Source organism: Trichechus manatus, unplaced genomic scaffold (assembly GCF_000243295.1).
Source record: "Trichechus manatus latirostris isolate Lorelei unplaced genomic scaffold, TriManLat1.0 scaffold00213, whole genome shotgun sequence".
Classification (NCBI taxonomy): domain Eukaryota; kingdom Metazoa; phylum Chordata; class Mammalia; order Sirenia; family Trichechidae; genus Trichechus; species Trichechus manatus.
This window is the reverse complement of record NW_004444149.1, coordinates 3,358,844-3,375,030: the sequence shown is the minus strand read 5'-3', so window position 1 is coordinate 3,375,030 and position 16,187 is coordinate 3,358,844. Positions and strand designations below refer to the sequence as shown.

General features: G+C 46.8%; 2 protein-coding genes and 1 non-coding gene across 4 annotated transcripts; 2 read left to right on the top strand and 1 right to left on the bottom strand.

Moving 5' to 3' along the window:
* The first annotated feature begins 4,753 nt into the window (after positions 1 to 4,753).
* Positions 4,754 to 6,635, top strand: SNAPIN (SNAP associated protein). Its single transcript, XM_004388595.2, has 4 exons — positions 4,754 to 5,165; positions 5,433 to 5,479; positions 5,739 to 5,857; positions 6,179 to 6,635. The coding sequence occupies exons 1-4, from the start codon at positions 5,023 to 5,025 to the stop codon at positions 6,278 to 6,280; spliced, it is 411 nt and encodes a 136-aa protein (XP_004388652.1). The 5' UTR covers positions 4,754 to 5,022; the 3' UTR covers positions 6,281 to 6,635.
* A 134-nt stretch (positions 6,636 to 6,769) lies between these two features.
* On the bottom strand, positions 6,770 to 13,996 carry ILF2 (interleukin enhancer binding factor 2). Of its 2 annotated transcripts, XM_004388593.1 has the most exons (14): positions 13,891 to 13,996; positions 13,203 to 13,262; positions 12,664 to 12,706; positions 11,933 to 12,037; positions 11,307 to 11,384; positions 10,865 to 10,967; positions 10,155 to 10,220; positions 9,714 to 9,830; positions 9,151 to 9,229; positions 8,589 to 8,676; positions 8,126 to 8,187; positions 7,936 to 8,050; positions 7,636 to 7,726; positions 6,770 to 7,503 (listed from the first exon to the last, which is right to left on the bottom strand). In XM_004388593.1, exons 1-14 carry the CDS (start codon positions 13,893 to 13,895, stop codon positions 7,343 to 7,345), a joined length of 1,173 nt encoding a protein of 390 aa, XP_004388650.1. In that variant the 5' UTR covers positions 13,896 to 13,996; the 3' UTR covers positions 6,770 to 7,342. The 2 variants fall into 2 exon arrangements, with proteins under 2 accessions (XP_004388650.1, XP_023598353.1); XM_023742585.1 differs by lacking the exon at positions 13,203 to 13,262 and having other exon boundaries at positions 7,019 to 7,503; positions 13,891 to 13,936.
* A 253-nt stretch (positions 13,997 to 14,249) lies between these two features.
* Positions 14,250 to 14,321, top strand: TRNAM-CAU (transfer RNA methionine (anticodon CAU)). The gene has a single exon. It is a non-coding gene; the product is annotated as a tRNA-Met (tRNA).
* The last annotated feature ends 1,866 nt before the right edge of the window (positions 14,322 to 16,187 follow it).

Genomic DNA, 16,187 nt, shown 5'->3' with positions numbered 1-16,187 from the left:
GGGACTTGCCAGCCTCCACAACTTCGTGAGCCATTTCCTTGACGGTCTGTGAGTTCTGTGAGATGCTGCAGCGAATCACGGAACCCAAAGACGGGAGGGAGATTACTGAGGGGAGGAGGAGTAGTTGGTGTTAGAGATGATGGAGTGGTACAGCAGTTTGGAAAAGCTGGACATTTAGGACATCTTCAACCTCTGCCTAATTGGAACCAGCTTTGTGCTGATCATTCTAAAATAAATTATTCATTCACAGAGGTGGTAATAACATGTACAAATGTTCAGAGGCCTAAAGGAGCATTTTGTACACTGGGGAAAGTGAGCATTCAGTGGGTGTCCAAGGTAGGGTGGGAGAGAGAGCTAAGATGTGTAGGTAGCCTGGAGCCCAACTGTCTGCTAAAGAGTTTAGGCTTTGCTTTGGGCAGCCAGGAGCCGTTGAAGGATTTTAAGCAAGAGAGGGACATGGGGTGATTTACACAGGGTACTGGTGGGAGGTGAGGATGGCCTAGAGGGAGCCACAGTGGAGACTGGGAAACCATAAAGGCTGCTGGGTTAATCCAAAAAAAAAACAAGAGGGCCTGAATTTCAGGCAGTGGCAGTGTGAGGGGAAGAAGGCCACACTCGCCACAGCTTCCCAGTGTAAAAATGGCATGGTGAGGGCGTTTGACCTCTAACTTCACAAGTGGGAAGGAGAAACAGGATCTACAGCCCAAGGCTGATTCCTACGAGGTGGAGGTCAGACATGCCTCCTCTCTCCAAACTTCTTACCAATTCTGACACAGTTGTCCCTCCCACGGCACTCTCTGCTTCTCTGCTGGGTTCAGTAATTTGTAGGAATGGCCACACACAACTCATAGACAATACTGACAATTGTGGGGTTTATTAGGGAGGTAACAGGTTATAATTCAGGATCAGAAACGATTCAGGATACATTCTTTTTTTCAGGATAGCCTCGTCTCAGCGGTGCCTGCAGGCATGCCTCTCTCTGGCCTGCTGCTCTGGCAAGTGTTACGAAACCCTTTAGCTCCACCAATAAGTGCCCACCCCCCTCCCCCACCACCACCCCACCACCACCCCTACACCCCCACTTCTCCAGCAAGCCTCGGCCCAAAGGCGCTCAGCCTTCTCACTCTGGGCCTGTGAGCCTAGCTCCGCCAAGTGCCCAGAGGCACCCCACCCCGCCAGCAAGCCTTTGCCTGAAGTTACTCAGCTGTGTCTCGGTGCGTCAGCAAGTCCCACTGCAGCTGCCTCTGCTGTCTCTGCTGCTGCTGTTTCTCTGCTGCTGCTTCTCATCTTTGGTGTTACAGCTCTCTCTGTCTCCTGGATCTAGGAGGTTCCCAGCACAGGGATCCCGGGTCCAAAGGATGTGCTTCCCTCCTGGCTCTTCCTTCTTGGTGGTAGTAAGGTCTCCCTCTGCTCTGGGCTTGGCTGTCTTTCAGGCCTAGCAGGTTGGCAAAACTGACCAATCCCTTTGTTAGGGTTCCATACACCTTATTTGCGTGATGCCATCCCCACAAGGATTCCATGCACCTTATTTGCATTATCAGCAAGCTGTCCAATCCCCTTGATGGGCTACAAGCACCTTATTTGCATAGGCCCACCTAATCACTGTGTGGAAGTCACAAAGACTATGGCTAGAAGGGCTGTATTAAGTAATTCACTGCACTGCACCTCGGTATCAGATGTCTGGGATGTCTGTGGGAGTGAGGGAAAGAGAGGAGTTGGCGGTTCCCAGCTCTCTGACTTGAACAACCAAACCCGTTGCCATGGAGACTCATAGCGACCCTCTAGGACAGAGTAGAACTGCCCCATAGTGTTTCCAAGGAGTGGCTGGTGGATTCAAACTGCCGATCTTTATGGTTAGCAGCAGAGTTCTTAACCACTGCACCACCAGGGCTCCTTGAGAGAAGGAAAGTGCAGATCTGCTCCCTAGCCTGCTCTTGTTCTGTCTCCCTAGTGCCCCCGTATGGTGATCGCATGATGTCTCACCTGGAACCAATGGAAGCGCTGCTGCCTACCACCCACCCCAGCCTCCACAGCAGCTATCCACTCCCCATAGCATCATATCCTGGTGAGAGCCAGGCATCTAGGCAAGAGGGGCTGGCTGAGGACAGGATAAGCCCTGATGGTGGCACCTTCCTCCCCTCTTCCAGGCCCCTGGGGCTTTGTCAGAGAGTTCCAGCTACATATTCACCCCCCAGCAGCCCACCGTAAGTAGGGGCAGGACCGGGAGGGAGACAAGGGGCCCCAAGAGGACCTGGCCTGACCTCTGTGCCCCTTCTCCTCATCCACAGCTGTCCCCACCCTCTGCAGCCCCAGCCCTCCTGCTACCTGGAGCCACCCTCCCATTGATTCTCCAGGGACCGTAGGAAGGGCATGGGTGCCCAAACTTCCATTGCCGTGGGCTCTGGGGGCCTCTAAGGGCTCACCTCCCACTCTGCCCTATCCCGCTCCCCTCACACACACACAGGCGCGCGCGCACACACACACAGACACAATGGGCACAGAGTGCAGCAGGGCAGAAGGACCCCTGAGGATAGAGACCGAGGCCCAGCAACAGGGCATTGGGACCTGTGATGGTGGAAGCAGCTCCCAGTCGTGTGGCCCCTACTCTGTGGGGCAGGCAGGCCAGCAGGTCTGGGGCAGCTAAGGCTACATGAGGCTTCTTTAAAGGATTCACTTGATTCTCTATTTAGGCTTGATTTATTTTTATTAATTTTCTTTACCCTTTAGTGTAAGGTGATTATCAGCTCAAACTTTAAATATCAATGGTGAGGATGGCACAGGACTGGGCAGGGTCTCGTTCCGCTGTACATAGGGAACCGACTCTAATTTTCTCTGAGCAGGGGTATTACTTAATCTCATTGGCATTTTAGAGTGCAGACTGACCTGGAGATTGGAGACCAGTTAGGAGCCTGTTGCAAGGCCTCATGAGAGGCACGGGTGAAATCAAAGTGATAAGGAGTGGAAAGGAAAGCATAAAAACAAAACACATAGTGATTTTCCTCAAAGAACTAGCCTTTGAAGTAGGATTACCAGATAAAATACTCACGCTAAAAACTTACTCTTCGGTTCTGTGAAATTCGAATTTAACTGGATGTCTGGAGGACTTTTTGTTTGCTGGTTTTGGTTTCCAAATCTGGCAACCATATTTTGAAGAGGTACCTGAAAGAAGTGTGGCCTGTGTGGGACAGAAGATTTGAATTTGGCCTTTTGTCTCTGGTTCCCGAAAACAGCCCTTGAAATTCCTGCGATCAAGGTGCCTTTTGTTTTCCAAAATAGCCAGGTGACACTTAAATACGTGCAAATGTAGTAGGAGCCCCCAAAATTCCACACCTGGGAGGAAGGGAGGGGAGCACAATGCAATCAATCATACATATTCATTGACTGCATGGATCATTAACTATGCATTAAGGCTCCAACGTGCATATTCATTGAAGTCCCAGTGACTAAGGGTCCTGGGAACTTGAATCTCTTTGGGGCTTTCTGGAGTGTGGAGAACATCCACGCACAGGAGAGCACGGCATGTCTAGTACTGCCTGCCACCTCTCCCAGACCTTGCCTGATGCAGCTGTTTGCTTGGATCCTTTCTGGTTATAATAAACGGGTAACGGTAAATATAGGTAGCCTCTGTGAGTTCTGCGAGTCATTCTATCAAATTATCAAACCCACTGGAGGCAATGAGACTGGAGTTTGCTTATTTGTCAGGGACTAGGACAGAGTCCTAACTTGAGGAGACCCAACTCTGGGTGGTTAGGGTGAGAAAGAGAAAACGCCACGTGGGTGGCTGGTGTCAGAAATGGAGAAATGGGGAAATGGGAATACGAGTTATCTTCAAATTTTGGAGATTAGCTTTATGTCGGCTATCATTAACGCAGGTCTAACTCGGGTTTCTTGTCCAGGCACTGGGCCGTCAACTTCCAAGGCCCCTTCCCAGCCCAGACCAGCCCCAGTTCTCTCTTCCCAGAACAGCCTCAGAAACTTGGCTTTGTTTCCTTTCCTCTTCAACACTGCCCCCACTCTTTCTATGCCATGGGCTTCCTCTTCCCAAGGCCTGACTGTGAAGTGGACTGCAGTTGCCCTAGCTGCCCCCTTCTTTGTTAGCCAATCCTAGAATAAACCAACAGTCCCCCCTGAGAGTTTTACTTCTAATCACTAGTGGAAAGACACACACATACAATAAACAGCAAGAAGTGTACACGGCTTTGAAGTTACCACAGTTGGGGTCTCAAGTGTATAGCTGCTGACCCCATTTTCTCACGGTGATTCGAACACTTTCTCCTCCTTTAATCCTGGGGATGAAGCTCAAGGCTGAACAGTCTGGTACCCATCTATCTCTATGGACCCGTTTGTCTTCCAGAAGCATTTCTGCACACACACCCTCCTTCCCCATGGCCCAGAGAACTTCGAGCCACTGGAACATCTGGGAGCCTGAGGGACAGAGGACTCGGTGGGTCTCACTGAAAATTCAACAAGAGATGTAAACTCTGGTAAGTCATGAGAAACAAAACCAGGGAAGCTTCTCAAGGGAAGAAAAAATGAACATAAGGAAACATGTAATTTCATCTACAGTTTAGTGCCATTAGAAATATAGGTTTTGGTTTAGAAGTATACAAATACACTATGACTATCATCTGTTTTTCTCATAAAGTTAACTTGGAAAGGCTATGGACAACGGGGAGATGAGTATTTTTCAACTTCTAGAAAAAAAAGGTACTAATACCCCCCTCCCCCCCAAAAAAAACAACCAAACAAACAAAAGGTGTCCCTTTCCTCACACCCTGCAGGCTGGAAACTAGGATTTTCAACAGCCCCCACTACACGGCCTACAAGGAACTACAACTCCCAGGGGGCTCCAGGGCCTGGCCCTTTGCCCCGCCCTGCTCGCGCCAAAGACTCCATTTCCCAGAAACCCCAGCTTCTGGTTCGGAGACGGCATTTCCCGGGCGCCCCCTCGCGGCGCACTTCGGCGGCGCTTCTCTTCCCGGCGGCCCTTGCGGCAGGTTCCGGGCGTAAGGATAGTTCGTGATGGCGGGGGCTGGTTCTGCCGCTGTGTCCGGGGCCGGGACTCCGGTGGCGGGGCCTGCAGGCCGCAACCTCTTCGCCGAGGGGCTCTTCGAGTTTCTGCGGCCGGCCGTGCAGCAGCTCGACTCTCACGTCCACGCAGTCAGGTGCCCGACAGGGTGGGCGGGCCTCTTGGACTGGCTTTGTGGGGGCGGGGCCGAGAAAGGGAGGAGCCAAGATAGAGACTCGCTGACGTTCTGGCGGGACCGAGAATCGAGGGGAGATTGATGGAGGCGGGGTAGAACGGGCGGAGGGCAGCGGGTGGAAGGTTAAGTTGAGGCTTGCTTCCCTCAGCACGTAGAGAAACACGTAGAGGAATTAGTTTCATGAGTCCCTTAGTTGCCTGACCGTGTGGGCCTTGTATCCCTTTGCAGAGAGAGTCAGGTAGAACTCCGGGAACAAATTGACAACCTAGCTACAGGTGAGTGAGCATCCTCCTGTACTCGGAATCCTCCGACACACTTTCACGACTTTGTTTCGCCAACTTCTGGGCTGGGTTTCTGTCACTTGCCTCCAGGACATCAGGGCTACCAATGCACTCCCTCCATTCAGGGATTTCTTAGGTCTCTAATGGCTGTGGTCCGTGTGGGGGCAAGTGTTTTCCATCCCATTACTTGCCTGCTTTCCCTGAGAACAGATGAGCCACCAGGTGTTAGTTGCACCTTACTTCCCATCCCCAGAACTGTGCCGCATCAATGAGGATCAGAAGGTGGCCCTGGATCTTGACCCCTACGTGAAGAAGCTACTTAATGCCCGGCGACGAGTCGTCTTGGTCAACAACATTCTACAGAATGCCCAGGTAAAAGAATTTACCAACAAGATTCTTTGCTTTGTAAGTGCTTCGGAGTATTCTTCAGTTTTCAAGGAGTGTTGTCATGAAGTCCTCAACACAGTGCAAGTCACTTTAATTTTAAAAGTCTGGGGAAAAGATTGCTGTCACCTTGTGTCAGCCATAATAGAAGGTTTTTCTCAATACCTAGTTGGTGTCTTTTATGTTCTTATATATAACCTAGAACACTTTGAGATGGAGCATGCTTGAAGTATTGTTCAGCTCCTAGTTGACAGTGACCTCTAAAGCCTTTCAGAGAGCAGTTATTAGATTCCAAATTGTGTTTTATAGGAGCGGCTGAGGCGGCTAAACCACAGTGTGGCCAAGGAAACAGCCCGGAGGAGAGCAATGCTGGATTCCGGGGTTTACCCTCCCGGTTTCCCAAGCAAGTAACTTGGGCCAGAAGATAGGCCCATGGCCTCAGAGTACCTTCCCAGCTACCTTGTTTTAGCCCTCATGAGAAGACTCCAGGAGACACTTAAGCCCTGTAGACCTTGGGAGAGCAAACAGCCCTGTTATTTGAAGCACTTAAAAAATCTGACCTATTTATGCAGGGACCCCAAAAAACCGGTGTACAGGACTCAGGATCCCGAAGGACTTAAGACTTATTATGGCTCTTGCTTCCAAGAATGAGCTGAGGCTTCTACATTTCATTTTTAAAAAACTGCATACAAGACCCACCTTCTTCCCCTTCTTCACCCTAGTTAACAAGGTGAGGCTTCTGCTATGTGCCTGGTTGTGGGGCCTGGGCAGCATGTCCTCTGCCTATGACTTCTCATTTTCCTTTGTTTACAGTGAGGATTTGGAGGAGAGGGCAGGCGAAGTCAAGATGAGTGACGCCTGTCCATCCTCTTGTTGATTGCACTGGCTTGAATACAGTAGCAGTGTTGCTAGAACCATTTAATTCAATAAATGCATTGACAGTATTCTAGATTACTCTGGTATATGGAAAAGCTTCTGAGTTGTTTGTACATAAATGTAGTTTCAAATTATGATTTCGTGTTCATAATTTAAAAACCTATGTATCATTTTCAGTGAAGAGTCCAGAAAGCAAAAGGAAGCAAGGAAGGCTGTCAGTTGCCAAGGAAAAGCAAAACCGAGCACCTACTAGGAAGTTCTTTAATCGTTTTTCTTAGAAAAAAAATTTCCAGACACTAACAGTTCACAACATTTCAACAACAGAATACTGGTTGAGAGCAGTTTCCAGGAGTTGGGGATTCTAGAGTAATGGGAAAAGTCGGTATCCCACTTCACTATAGGTGGATGGCATAGTCACAAATGGACTTCTGGCTGCTAAGCCAGTGTCAAACCAGCAGAATGACATTTCCTTCTAGAGTTTCATTTCCTTCCTGCTGTTGCCCCTGTCCCACAGAAATGCCACTGTGTAATAATGCCCAGTAGCAGTTAGCTTAGGCTCCAGGTCTTCCCCTCGATAGGAAGGGGATGAAGAGAGGGTCACTCCTGCGTCTCCATGCTCTCCTCTTCCTCCCCTTGAGGTGGTTCCTCTGTATTCTCCTCCTCCTCTTCACCTTCCTTTTTCTCTGGTGGCTTCTCATAAGCCTTCTCTGAAGGTGTCACTATCACTCCATCCCAGGTAGATATTTCAGAAGCAAGATCTAAAAAAGAAAGCTGATTTCAGACAAGTATCCCAGCATACAAGTCGTGATTTACACGAAACATCAGGCGTAGTGTACAGCCTCTTTGCAGACAGCAGGGACTATAAGGAGCCCGACCCAGTGGTTACTCACAGCTGGCATCACCCTCCTGGCCAAGGATCTTCCTGAAGCCTCCATGTGAGAGGATTCGGACCAGCGTCTGAGCCGTGTAGCAGACCATGTCCTGAAGGAGAGCAAAAGTGAGGGTAAATTCACAGAAGAATCACCGTACCTTATAAAAATAAGGGATGAAAACAACTTTTATTCTCAGGACCAAAGTCTTCGAGGACCCCAAGCCCCTGACCTCTCTCTAAAGACCACACTCCCTTTGCTTGCTGGCCAGGAGCATTTAAGAGTAGAGCAGAAGAGACCATTTAATAGCTGTCCGGATACCTGCTGTTCCAGGGTCATGACTGTGTGTACTCTGAAGTTGCCACTCTCACAGGGGTCAGTGATACCCACAGAACCCGGCAGGAACAGCCCTGCAGCCAGAATCTGTAAGCAACGCCTGAAACATAATTGGAGGTATTAGGGGAGAGTACACAACTTACCAACAGCCCAAACCCCCAGAATCCGGCTTTACCTGTATGCCACGTTGAGGGCCAAAGGCTGTCTGGTGGGGTTGTTCATCACAGCATAGTGCCCCTGGAAAATAATAACTCTGACAGGTCTGCCACCAAAGTGGCAGTTCTCTCTTTAAACTAAAACTTGACATCGACGTGAGGAAAACTGGTCATTAGCATCTAGTCAAAATTCTCACGTTCAGAAGCAATTCTGAAATGGCTGTTGACTGAGTAATTTCTCTCCATGTCACAATAATGAAACGACAGCAGTAATGAAAACAACAAAGAACAGTGTAACTCAGTAACTACTCATTTAGTTTAACACGCCAACCACCTAACGAAGTAATAAGCTTTGAACTGTTACTGGGTTACCTGTCCACCAATGAGATTTAAGCTTCACCAAATTTCAGATTCTGGTAGGTTTCAGAGTAATTACTGTTACGTAGGGGTGGTCAAGAACCCCACCCGCCCTTCTTTACTTACCAGTAGGTCGAGAATCCAAGGTGTGAGGGGTTCAAAGCCAGGAAAACGAATCCTCAAGTCTTTCAGCAGTCTAATGAGAACTTTAACTCTGAAGATAAAAGAAACCCAGAGATTTAAAAAAAAAAAAAAACCCTGCTGTCGAGTCAATTCCGACTCACAGTGACCCTGTAGGACAGAGAAGAACTGCCCCATAGGGTTTCCAAGGCTGTAAATCTTTACAGAAGCAGACTGCCACTTCTTTCTGCGGAGCAGCTGGTGGGTTCGCACCGCCGACCTTTCGGTTAGCAGCCGAGTGCTTCGCCACTGTGCAACCAGGGATCCAAAAATTAAAAGTAATGAAATCATGTACTTCCACACCTGAGGTACAGAATTGAAGCTAACTATAATATTTCTAGAACTACATGTTCTTTCTGCCAAGTCTAAATTTGCTTACTTAAAGAAAAAATCAAAATCTAGACAGATCACAGCCGAAAGAGCTCTGTCGTGGGAAATATGGGGGTGTCCTGTTTTTCACTCTAGTTAGAGGAATCAGGTAATCTTAAATATTCAGGGAGAGACTCACGTGGACTGAGAAGCGTTTTCCTCAAACCAGCGGGCATGCCGGATAGCTGCTAAGGCACTCTGCAACACCTTGATATCCACTAGAAGACAAGCAAAGATGAAACATTCCTATCAGTGAGCAAGCAATCCAATCCCACTATCAGTCCGAGAACTTGGAAGGAAGCCTGGATAACTGCTCTTCCTTAAGCCACTCCATGTTCTCCAGTTTAGCAGATTACTTGTCCAAAAATCACTATTCTTCCCCAGACCAACTCTAGAAGCATGCAAGAATCCATGATTTTCTCCAAAAGCCTATCTCCCCGGATAAATATTTCCTCAGCCCTTTTTTTGGTTAAATCCTCAAACTGCTTTCCTAGCCATACTATCTTTGAAAAGTTCACTAGCAAACAGGGGAGACTATCTCCAAATTATAGACGGAGACAGCAAAGTTCAGGGTAAACTAAGGTCCCTTAATTCCCAGAAACTTTCATGTGGAATACCAACAAGCTGAGTAACCTCAATAGGAATGTTATGCATGTTTTTAATTCCCCCCAACTTTCCCAGCAGTGGAAAAAAGGGACTAACAATGGAGCTCTGGGTCCAGTTTTCGGAGATTGGGTGGCACTGTTGTGATGAGAATCTTCACTGTGGCATCCGAAGAACTGATCTCAAAGCCAGTTTCATTGGTCAGCATCGTCAAAACTGGGGGAAAAAAAACTATTAGTAATTACATTTCCTTTACATGCTGAAAGATAAATCCAGGGGAGAGTGGGGTAACCAGGCGGGTTGTTTAAAACAGCAACAAAAGTCCAGACTGAGGATTTAGAATGCAACACTTAGGAGAGAGACCAACTGGATTTTGAACACCTGAGGTCCCTGCCCAAACCTTTCCCAACATAGAACTACACTACTCTTCCACACAGCCTGACCCGACTGTGTTAAAAGCGTACTTAAGTACACCGTAAGTTAAGTAATTAAAGTGGCTCCTCCGGCTACTAGAGTGCATCTTCACCCGCCAGCTCAGACCTTCAGAAGGGTCCTGTGCTCTCAGGCTCTCCACCACTTTGTTCCCCAGGGCAGCAACGGCCTCCACTAGATGAGAGAAAAGGAGACGACAAACATCACAGTAAGCTGACAGTGTATGTTTTGTTACATATTTTTCACCACAAAAAACTTTTTTAAAAAAATTTTAGGTAGACTTTCTAAACATCTCTAAACTACTTTGTACACACTTTTAAAAGGGGAAGCTAAGGCCTGGACATAGAAATTGGAGGGCTCAGGGAACAGGCCACTTCCTGAACCCTTTTCCTACAGCAGGGTTTCTCATAAGTGGCACTAATGACATTTGGGGCTGGCTAATTCTTTGTTGTAGGTGGGGCTGTCCTGGGCACTGTAAGATGTCCAGCAGCATCCCTGGCCTCTAGCCATTTGTTGCCAGTAGCAAACACACGCGCCTCCACCCCCAGCTGTGACAACCAAAAATGTCTCTAGATCAAATGTCCCCTGGGGAGCAAAACTGCCCCCAGTTAAGAAACACTGCCGTATAGTCACTGGCCATACATTCTTCCCAAACACTCCCCAGTTTGTCCCTTATCACCCCAACACACATTAAAAAACAGATCTCCCATCTGTCTTCCAAACATCCTTTCTCACAAGAAACCTGGGCTCTGAAGATTACCACGCCCCAAACCCAAACACTGTGTTCTGCCACCATGGCCAGAAGGAGACACACTCACACGTTGGCAGAATCTTCAGGATTACCACCAGGTCAGCCACATTGTGTCCCGTGGTCATCGTTCCCTTTTTATATGACCCTACCTGTCGAACTTCTTCAATTTGCTGTTGGAAAAGGGATTTCGGAAGAAAAATTAGAAGAAAAAAGTCTGCCTAGTTCTTTTTGGAACTCTATTACAACAAGGTTGTTTATTACTCAGATTTGGATGTAGAAGAAATCAAATCATATCCCCAAAACCACCACATGAAAGCCTGCTAAATCATGGCTAGCTGATAACAACGATATGAGTCCCCAAGATCAGTATTACAAAGGAATTCCACTGTACTTTTCCATTTTAGACTTGGATTTAGATAAAAGGCAACTGAAGAATTCAGACAGGAGCCAAGGAAAGTTCCACGGGACTAAGCGTGCCCTTTCCTAGAACTAAATCAACAAAAACTCACCACTTCAAATGTCCCTGGGGCCACAATCAAATTGTCAATCACATTGTTTATTTTTGTCACCAGAGAAAGGATAGAAGCCTGAAAAAGAGCATGAAACAAATACATCCTAAGGTGAAAAACTGAAAAATTACAATTTCTCAGAGTTGGAGTATAATCCCTTCTATACAAGCTGAATCAGTACCCACATTAAAAAAGAAAAAACTCCTGTTGTCGACGAGTCGATTCCAACTCATAGCAACCCTACAGGACAGAGCAGAACTGCCCCATGGAATTTCCAAGGAGCATCTGGTGGATTCGAACTGCCAACCCTTTAGTCAGGAGGTAAGCTTTCATCACTTCGACACCAGGGCTCCGGTACCAACATAAGGACTTTAAAAACAATCTGACCTGCTGGCCTTGAATATGCCAGAACAAATGTTGATCCCACAGACTCCCCCAGTAAAAATCTGACTGCATATATAATGTTTATATATTCACCTGGCTCTCTATCTCCACCCACGTGAGAAACGAGAACAACTAAACCTTCTGTAGCGTTTAGGCTTTGATAACACTACTGTTAACCTCACCGATACCCACTTTTCTAACCTTCTTAGAGCAATCTCAGGCAGGAAGCCAAAAGAACATACCTGTTCAGCAGAATTGGGAGCGAGGTCCTGATTCCTCTTCAGCAAGGCCTCACTGAAGGATGTTTCATCAGCTGCTGGCTTGACCCGGGGGAAGGCCATTTCACACTGAACCAGAAATAAAAAACTACTACATATTCTATTTATTAAACACGATACACAGGCAAGACTTGTTTATATCTGTTGCTACAACAGAAAAAATAGAAAATAGAAAATTCTACACTTGTTTTTACTCCTAAAGATGTTCAAACAAGGATACAAGCTGTAAGGAATAGCTATAATTTAAGCATGAACTACCTTAATATTAACAGATAAGCCCAGAATACAATTAATTATCCATGAATAATTAATCATGTTACCGCCAACAGTAGCCAAGAAATTAATCTCCTCACCCTGCTGACAGTTTCTGTATGTGAAGCAAAACACAAAACCCCATCTCCATTCACAAATCCCTTCTCCTACTCCAACCACCATTTGACTTCATTAACAGGGAGATGCTGGCTCCATTTCTACATCTCCTGGTAAACAGTGGCCAAGAAACTCATATTAACCGCCACCCACCCCCCCCCCCCGAAAAAAAAACACCCAAAAAAAAAAAAAAACAACCTATTGCCGTCTAATCGATTCCGACTTGTAGCGACCCTATAGGACAGAGGAAAACCCCCCGTAGAGTTTCCAAGGAGCAGCTGGTGGATTCAAACTGCCAACCTTTTGTATTAACCCAAAGTACTCACCAAATAGAAATCAAATGGGATATGAGGCACAAAGGGCCTGAACCTAAAACAAGAGAAAGACTCTAAATTATTCACCACGTAGAAATCAAATGAGATTTCTGGCACAAAGCGAAACAATATTTTTATGTTTTCTTCTTAAAATTTGGTTCTCTAGTGCCTCTTGCAGGCTGAAATCAAGACATACATACATCTTTTAGCATTCCAGAGGTCACTGAGCCTCCTAAACATAAAAAACTTAGCGAGAAAAAAAAGGATGGCTCAAAGTCATAATTGCCTAATTGCATACCGCACCCTAACCTTTCACCCCACCACTGACAGCTGGTTAATATGACCATACTGTGGTTATAATGTATTAGAAATTTTGAAAACATGTCTGTTCTCAGAATCAGTGAGAGTCTCCTGGGGGGTATTCTTGTTAGGAAAGTGGGGTCAAACTCAACATTTAGCAGAAGAGCAGGTTGCTACCCCACCGCTGGATCCTATAGAGAGGACTGAATCAGAAACCAACCAGCGCAGAGATGTGAAAAGCTGGCACTCACCCGCCTCCTGGACCTCCTCTGGAGCCAAAGCGCCCACCCCGACCACGGCCTCTGTCACCCCTGGAAATGCATCAAAGGATTTTATTTTCTTTTGACTTCAGTGAAGGAATCTCCATGCCACCAGCCACATCATTTCAAGCTAGCCTACCTCCCTCGCTCTGAACCTCCCTTGGGAAGTCTAGCGACCCCCAGCCCCTCCCCTTGGACCTCCCCGTTCTGGATAACTGAATCACAACCCACACACCAGGGAATGACGGGGCGCAGACACCACGGCCCTACGAGAAACACACCATCGTCCCGGGGACACCCCACCCCTAATACTTTTGAGTCTATCATTAACGTACTAGCATCTGCTATGGCAAGCCCTTGGCATTGAGGATCAATGCGACACGTTCCAGCCTTCTCAGGCTCAATGGGAGATACTCCTCCTGGGACCTGTGCACACCCCCGTTACCTAAGCCCCTAAGGGACGAAGGTGTCAAACGCGCCTCCCCACTCACAGGACCCACCCCCATCCCAGGCCCCAGTTTCCCCGACCCGGCGGCCTCCGACCCCTCCCCGCCTTCCAGGACAGGAGTTACCAGGTTTTAGGCTAGCCATCAGATACGTGGCCTTTTCAGCTTCTCTGACTTCCCAAAAATTCCGGTCGAATGCTCAAAACATTCCTCGAGCACCCTGGCCCCCTTACCTCATGGCGCCCTAAATCCCGAACAATGGAGGCCACACAAACCGCTTCTTTGCTCTGAAGAGCCAACAACTGTAGAGGCCGCTTGCCGGCGTGTCCCAACAAAACCTGACGTGATTGGCTCCCGCCTTACCCCATCGCTTACGCCTATTGGTTTATCCTGGCAAACCGGTTTACGAACCAATAAAAAACGTCTGCTGTATCAGGAACCAACCAATAGGAACAGATTTAACAGGAATGGTTTTTTTTTTTTTTTTTTTTTTTTTTTGAACAGACACTAGACGGCGCTGTGTAACGAATCAGGACCACGAGCACACTGTGAGAACTTTGTATACGAGTTTTGAAAGCTAATCTTACCAGGTAGCAGAGTGGCGCAGCGGAAGCGTGCTGGGCCCATAACCCAGAGGTCGATGGATCGAAACCATCCTCTGCTATCCGGGCGTTTTTTTTCTTTACCCCCCCCATCACAAAGAATATATGTAATTTTAATTTCTTTAGTAGTTGTAAACTGTGTCTTTCTAATTTCTCCTCTCTCAAAAATGCAACATTCCGAAGCTGTTCTTAGCACTGGCAAGTGAGGTGGGGATTTTGGAAAGGGATCTTAGGCAGCAAAGAACCCTACAAGCCTGGGTGTAGTTCACAGAAAGCTAGAACCTTGAGGCAAGAGAATCTGATTTCAGAGAGGAAAAACCCTGGGCGGTTAGGGATTACAAAGAAAACAGAAGCACCTTTTGGAAAGAGGACTCAAATAAAGGGGGCAGGGGAAGCGGCAAGGAGAAAAGTACCCGACCCTTCCCTATTCTCCAGCTTCGCTCCCGTTCTCCCCTCGCTTTACAAATTCCCTGGAGGATCCTTCAACCAGGTTTCATCAACCACATATACGGATTTACTGTAAATCCATCATATTACTATGTGCTCTCCGTCATCCCTCCTGTAATCCCTTTTCTCCTCCTTCTTGCCTTCTTTCGCATCGATAGAGTAAGGTTTATTATTCCTCCCACCGCCTGCCCCCCACCCCGTCATTTGGAAATTACATACATTTTTTCTACTTTTTTAGCGGTCACTCTAAAAATTTCAACATGCATCCTTGACTTAGCAAAGTCAAAGCTATGTGATTCTTATACCCTCCTCATGAAAAATGCACGAATACTTTAATTCCATTACCACCACCACTCCCTCTAAAATTATATATTGTTTTAAATACTTTATTGATGTATAATTTACATACAGTAAAATACACAGAACATAAATGCACAGCCCAATTAACGTTGAGTAATGTATTATGTCCATTTAACCACCACGCAAGTTAAGATAAAGAACATTTACATCATGACCTCAGAAAATCACTTCGTACCCCTTTGCCCTGCCCCTAGAGGCAATCACTATTCTGATTTCTATTATTACAGATTAGTTTTTGTCGGTCCTTGAACTGCATATAAATGTATTCATACTGTACTCTTTTGTAGGTGGCTTCTTTCACTCAATTCATTTTGAGATTCTCCCACAGTTTTGCATTTATCAGCAATGTGTTCATTTTTATTTCTGAGTAGCATTCCATTGTATAAATATGTCACAATTTGTTTATCCACTCTCCTGTTGATGAAATCAGGACTGAAAACATGCTGAGATATATGCAAACACTTTTGGGTCATTTCCATTTGGGGCCCTATAAATAAAGCTGCTGTCTTGGATTGAATTGTGTCCCCCCAAAAATGTGTCAACTTGGTTAGGCCATGATTTCCAGTATTGCGTTGTTGTCCTCCATTTTGTGATTGTAATTTTATGTTAAACAGGATTAGAGTAGGATTGTAACACCCTTACTAAGGTCATATCCCTGATCCAATGTAAAGGGAGTTTCCCTGGAGTGTGGCGTGCATCACCATTTATCTTACAACAGATAAAAGGAAAGGGAAGCAAGCAGAGAGTGGGGACCTCATACCACCAAGAAAGCAGCTCTGGGAGCAGAGCCCGACCGTTAGACCCAGGGTCCCTGCTCCTGCGAAGCTCCTCAACCAGGGGAAGATTGATGACAAGGACCTTCCTCCACAGCCAACAGAGAAAGCCTTCCCCTGGAGCTGATGCCTTGAATTTGGACTTTCAGCCTACTAGACTGTGAGAGAATAAATTTCTCTTTGTTGAAGCTGTCCACTTGTGGTATCTCTGTTAGAGCAGCACTAGATGACTAAGACAGCTGCTATGAACATTTTTGTAAAAGATTTCTTTTTTTTTTTTAATTTTTTTATTGTACTTTAGATGAAGGTTTACAGAACAAATAGTTTCTCATTAAACAGTCAGTACAC